This window comes from Zalophus californianus, chromosome 8, assembly GCF_009762305.2.
Source record: "Zalophus californianus isolate mZalCal1 chromosome 8, mZalCal1.pri.v2, whole genome shotgun sequence".
NCBI classification, from domain to species: domain Eukaryota; kingdom Metazoa; phylum Chordata; class Mammalia; order Carnivora; family Otariidae; genus Zalophus; species Zalophus californianus.
In genome coordinates this window covers 65808740-65815242 of record NC_045602.1, presented here as the reverse complement: position 1 = coordinate 65815242, position 6503 = coordinate 65808740, and the positions used below count along the sequence as shown (strand labels likewise).

Below are 6503 nucleotides of genomic sequence, written 5' to 3'. Positions count from 1 at the left end.
TTCCAGCCAATCGGAAGCGTTCTTCAAATGCCCCTCTCTGAGATCGCAGGCTCCAGGGAAGCAGGCTTCACTTCCGGGAGGCTGTCAGGGGCGGCTGCGCGTGTTGCCATAGCGACCGTTTTACGTTAACTGGTTTGTAGGTTTCGTCCAGGTAGCAGGGGGGCACTGCGGGGACCACTCTTTCTTCTCCCATTCTATCTCGGCTCCCTGCGGCCCAAGAGCCTTACGCAGGCTCCGGGGGTCTGGCCTACGGTTCCGCGGCGCCCCGCAGAGCGGGATGGCTGCGGAAGAAGAGGATGAGGTGGAATGGGTAGTGGAGAGCATCGCTGGGTTCCTGCGAGGCCCGGACTGGTCCATCCCCATCTTGGACTTTGTGGAGCAGAAATGTGAAGGTAAAAATAAGATCTCGAACCGACAATTCTTTCTCGCCTCTCTCTGACCGGCGATCGGCAGGAAGGTGGTCACCACGAACCATCTCTCATGTCTCAGGTCTTTTACCCCTGTCCGCCAGGTTCAGAGCTGGTTTGTAGGAGGTATTGCTGTCACTGCGCCAGTGTCTTCCTTCACGGAACTGAAGACAGGGACTCCCCTTTCCCTAGGCCCAAGCACACATCCGAAAATCATTAGACTTCAATCCTATGTTGGGTCTCTCACCTTATCCTGCACGTTTCTTCCTTGGGCAGGTGCACTGTTTGGGTGGGCTTCAACAATTTCCCCAGGGACTGGGGAGGAGAGATGTCAGTTTGCTTATGTTCCTTCTGATCTAAACAGTTAACCTCAAAGGGAGGGCATACTGTTACTCCAGCAGGCCCAGAGCTGGCGACCCAGTGGCCTGTTTGCCTTTCCTGAGCACTCGGACTCTCGGATATACCAAAAATGGGGGTTATCTTCTAACAAGTGAGGTATATAAAGGTGGTATAATATTCCCTGTGAGGGCAAAGGACCCCCAGGCCCTGATCATTCACACTTAGAGTTCTGCATTCAGTTCTTGGAGACAAACTGGAGCCCACGTACGGAAAAGGAGCTAGAAACCATGTCATATGAGTGAATGCCCAACTGATATAATGATTGTTTAGCAGGCAGGACTTGCAGGGTAGTAATATCCATTAATCATTTGAACATCTGCCTTATGTTGGAGGGTTTAGACTTGTTTTGTAAGGGTCAGTGGGTACAAGCCATAGACAAATTTTTATGAAGGAAGTGCTCCATAGGGGAATGTATCCCAGTTAAGTTAGCCTACCTCAAAAGGTAATGAGTTCCCCAGACAGTAGCTGTGTTTAAATGGATTTGACAGCAACTTAATGGAGATGTTATAGAGGGGAATTCAACCATCAAATGATGAGTTGTCCTGGATGACCTTTTAAGAGTCCTTTCAACCCTAAGGGTCCATGAATCTGGTAAAGATAAAATTTAGTTTGACCATTGAATCATTTCATTACCATAATCAAAATTATGCCATAATCAAAATTCAGAGAGTATTTAAGTATTGTTTTTATGCATAATTTCTAAAGTTCAAAATAATTTTTGTTTATGATCTTTTTAAGAATTTAAAATTCTGAGACAGATGAAGCATGTGGAATTCTGACCTCCTTTGGGAGAAAAAAAGAATTATGTCACTTTTTTGATTCTATTTACACTGTTATATGTTATTCGTATAATATATAACAGTGTTTTTCCTACTTAAGATCTATTTCAATAGATCTGAGACTAAATGCTAAAATGAAAAAAATTTAAAGCATTGCTCCTTTTATCCCCAAATGTCAAAAGCGGTTGCATCTCTGATTGTGTAATTTTACAGGGCATATGTAATGTAGTAATTTGGTTTTAGAATTAACTGGAAACAGTTAATTAAGTTGCTGCTATATTGAGTGTATGCCCAGTGTTATATAGAGCAGATGCCAGTAGAAGTGGAAGTAACATCCTAGTGTCACTTGAAATAAGTGTTAATACTTGAGTAACTTTAGGTTGTCAGTGTGCTATTCTTTAAAGATGAGTTTTGTACAACCTGTGATATCAGCATTTATTTCAATAAACACTTACTGAGGAGTGTCTGTGAGCCAGAAGCTGGGGATAGAGAGATGAATGAAACAAAATCCTTGTGGTTGAGAAGTTTATGATTTAGTGGCGGAAGACAGGCAGGTAAATGGAATTTAAATCTAAAGTGTCAGGTGTTATAATAAAGGAAGGCATGTGGCACTATTTTAAGAGTTCAAAGGAAGGGATCTAACCAGCCCGGGAGTTGGGAGTGGGTGGCAGGTCTTGGAGAATGTGCCATTTGCAATGTCTTGAAGAATAGTTGAGGGAAGAGGATTAGGTAAAGGCAAAAATTTCTAGGAACACTTGAGCAAATGTACAGGAGTTTGAAGCACTGCACGTGTTATGTTTGATGGTATTCCAAGTAGTGGTGTATGTTAAGAGTGCAAAGTTTGGGTTTTGGAGTGAAGGGAGATGAGACTTGGAGGTTTTGTCTGGCCTTCTAAGGATTTTGCGTTTATTATTTAGGCAAAGAACAGTCATTGAAGAGCTTTAAATAGAAAGTTAAAGAAGTTAGTTTTGCATTTTAGATCATTTAGGGGGAATTAAAAAAAGTTTATTGTTAACAATTCATGAATTTGGCGTGTTTCCCTAATTAGATTGTAGCTTCTTGATGGAATATATATCTTTCTAATCCACATTGTTTGACATATGAAACATATGATCATTGAGTAAACATTTGTTTTGGTTTTATTTATTTTAATTTCATTACTGATTTATATGGAGCAAAAATGGCCTAGTCACTCTCAGTAAAATTTGCATCAGCAAATTTTAAATATAACATAATCTGGAGCCTGTTATAAAAGGAATTAATGTTTAAAAACTATTAATAATATTCCATTAAAAGTTTATAAAGAAATTGTTGCCTTTTATTATTGAAAATAGCAAATTAGCGTTTGTCTTACATATGAAATAGATCTTAAGTAGGAAAAACACTGTTATATGTTATACGAATAACATATATTATTACAAATATATGTATATATCATATATATATATACATATAGTTTTTTTTAATTCAAGAATTCAAAACCGAAGAGCTAGGTTATAAGAACAAGAATTCTACTGTAAGATGTAAGGAGTGCACTTCCATATTTGCATTAATGAAATGATTTGTTTTTGTACACTATATAATAATATTTTTCTTTTAAATTTAGTTTTTGATGATGAAGAAGAAAGCAAATTGACCTATACAGAGATTCATCAGGAATACAAAGAACTAGTGAGTATTTTTTTCCACTGAGTTTTAAAGGTAATTAAAATAATATTAATTTTAGCTTTTCTAAATTAAAAACATGGACTTTTTCCATTTTAAAATTCTTTAATTAAAAAAATCCATTCTTGGTACACCTGGCTGGCTCTGCTGTAGAACATGTGGCTCTTAATCTTAAGGTTGTGAGTTCAAGCTCCATATTGGGAGTAGAGCCTCCTTAAAAAAAAAAATAAATAAAATAAAAAGAATTAAAAAAAAAATCCAGTCTACCCTAATAGTACTACCAGTTCCATCAGGCCCTAACGCTTCTCTGAGCATTTCATCCTTTTGACTTCTTATCTCTTCTACTCTAGAATCTAAGAAATGAATTTAGGACAACTATTTTAAGGGATCTTGCATCTAATCTTTAAATTTTATTTTTAATCTTCTGTTGATGCATTTAGAGAAGTGTTAATTATTAATTTGCCATGGTTGTCTTGTGATTTTTAAAAAATGCCTCTGAGTAGCAGAAGAGTTGTACCACATTGACTGTCATAACCCTGACTTCAATTATTTCAAGTAGAGGAAATAAGATTTCATTTGATTCTCTGCAAAAATTTTAACTTTTCGTTGTTTGTGGGTTTTTTTAGTGAAAGACATTGTCATTGCTATATAATATAATTTTATGCAGATTAATAATTGCAAGCAAACATTTGAGTATCCTTTTCTAAACTCAACACTTAACATGAAAGTTGTCATTTGGAATTTTTCTATGTAAATTATACTTTCTGTTTTTAGGTTGAAAAGCTGCTGGAAAGTTACCTCAAAGAAATTGGAATTAATGAAGATCAATTTCAAGAAGCATGCACTTCTCCTCTTGCAAAGACCCGTACATCACAGGTTCTGCTTTTCTATCATTCTGCTAACATACAGTTTTAATAAAAATGCCCAGGGTTTCACTTAAATTTGCTATATTTGATTGTCGAAGTATACTATTTTAGACATTGTGTGAGTGAAAAGCTAATTCATCACATGTGCGTTCTTTTCTATAATTACCTCAAGAAATGATAATTTGTGGGGCGCCCAGAGTGGGTCACTTGGTTAAGCGTTCCACTTTTGATTTCAGCTATGGTCATGATCTGAGTCATGGGATCAAGCCCTGTGTGGGGCTCCCTGTTGGGCCTGGACCCCGCTTGGGATTCTCTTTCCTGCTCCCTCTGCCCCTCACCCCCCCAAAAAATGATAATTTGAGGCATTAATGAACTAATGCAATTAAAAAGGAACTTTCTGAATGCAGAACTATAATACATCACAGTTTTTATTTATATAAACTGTTCTATTTTATTTATATACTACTGCTTTATTTACATAGATCTCTGATGGTTTTTCAGTTGCCCCTTTTTTAATCTTAGCAGTTCTATAGTACACAGTTCCTGGGGCTTCCTTCTCTTGGAACTATTTTTATTTTTTTAATTAAAAAATTTTTTTTAGAGATCTATTTATTTATTTATTTTGAGAGAGAAAGAGAGAACGCAGGGGGCAGGGGCAGAGGGAGGGAGAGAGAGAATCCCAAGCAGACTCCGTGCCGAGCAGGGAGCCAGACATGGGGCTCCATCTCACAACCCTGAGATCAGGACCTGAGCTGAAACCAAGAGTCCGACACTTAACTGAGCCACCCAGGTGCCCCTGAAACTACTTTTATTGTCACATTAGTTCTGCAGTGCTGGTTTGAATTAGATGTTATGTGTATTTGTAACTAATATTTACTGAGGGCTCATGTTAGCTGCTGTTTTAGGCACTTGACATGTATTATCTCATTGAATTTGGCACTATTTTATTTCCACTTCGAAATGAAAAACCCAATGCACAGATATATTAAGTGACTAGTGCAAAGTCCTCTGCTCAGTAAGTAGTAGTGCAGGATACCAGCCGAGGCGCTCCAGCTGCAAGCCCTTGCTCATAAGTTCAGGATAGGGATATGTTACTACTACCTAAATAGCCTTCTTCTCTGGTTGCTCTAGCTTTCCATTTTCTACTAAATAAACTGTAATTCCTTAGCCAGATGATGGGGAGGATTGTCTATGATGTGACACTGAATTATATTTTCAGTCTCCTCCTGCTGTAATTTCCTGATACATTATGTACTATTGTCATTCCAGGCTCCTTGTTCTTGGAAGCATCCATGCGTCTGGCTTTGCTCATGCTATTCCCTAACCCTGGAATGTTTGGCTCTTACCTCCCCACCCCAGTATCTTTTCCTTACCAGATAGATCCCTCTTATCATGAGGGCCTTGCTAAAATGGTACTTCCTGTGGCAGCTTTCCCGGTCTCTGGTATGAGCACTCATTCTACCTCACTGGACTTTTTTTTTTTTTTTTTTAGGTTTTATTTATTCATTTGAGACACAGAGATAGAGAGAGAGCATGAGTAGGGGGAGAGGCAGAGGGAGAGGGAGAAGCAGGCTCCCCGCTGAGCCAGGAGCCCCATGTGGGGTTCCATCCCAGGACCCTGGGGTCGCGACCTGAGCCAAAGGCAGACGCTTAACCATTTGAACTACCCAGGCGCCCCCTCACTGAACATTTTTGTATTTTTTGGTACTCTGCCCCAAATTCTAGTTTCTTACAAGTCTGTTAGCCTTACTAGATTATAAATCCTTTGAAATGTTTTTAGTATCTTTGCATTCCAGTGTCTAGCACATAGATGAGAACCTAGTTACTAGTAGGTAGTTCTTAATAAATGTTTGTTAACTTAAATTATCTTATCATGGCCTAGAAGAGGGTGCTTTGACTACTGTTTAATCCAGTGCTTCCTGCTATACTTCTCTGTTGTACAAGTTTTTCTTATTTAGCGATCATCTCTAATTCTAGAGATAGAACATCTTTTTTTTATTATGTTAATCACCATACGTTACATCATTAGTTTTTGATGTAGTGTTCCATGATTCGTTGTTTGCGTATAACACCCAGTGCTCCATGCAGTACGTGCCCTCTTTAATACCCATCACCAGGCTAACCCATCCCCCCACCCCTCTCCCCTCTAGAACCCTCAGTTTGTTTCTCAGAGTCCATAGTCTCTCCTGGTTCGTCTCCCCCTCCGATTTCCCCCCCTTCATTCTTCCCTTCCTGCTATCTTCTTCTTCTTCTTTTTTTTTTAACATGTAATGTATTATTTGTTTCAGAGGTACAGGTCTGTGATTCAACAGTCTTACACAATATCTTTAATACAACCTGGCATTTTGAAAAATATTTTTAACTATTATTGGTATGCCCCAACTAAT

At 38.6% G+C, this 6503-nt stretch overlaps 1 protein-coding gene across 1 annotated transcript in view; it reads left to right on the top strand.

Annotated features, from left to right (window-relative positions):
* Window positions 1-37: 37 nt before the first annotated feature.
* Window positions 38-6503, top strand: part of CFAP36 (cilia and flagella associated protein 36) — a 29071-nt gene continuing 22605 nt past the window's right edge. The window contains exons 1-3 of the mRNA XM_027620736.2: window positions 38-392; window positions 3192-3256; window positions 4025-4126. Of these exons, the coding sequence (XP_027476537.1) occupies window positions 278-392; window positions 3192-3256; window positions 4025-4126 (282 nt within the window). The 5' untranslated portion in view covers window positions 38-277. The remainder of the gene's footprint in view (window positions 393-3191; window positions 3257-4024; window positions 4127-6503) is intronic.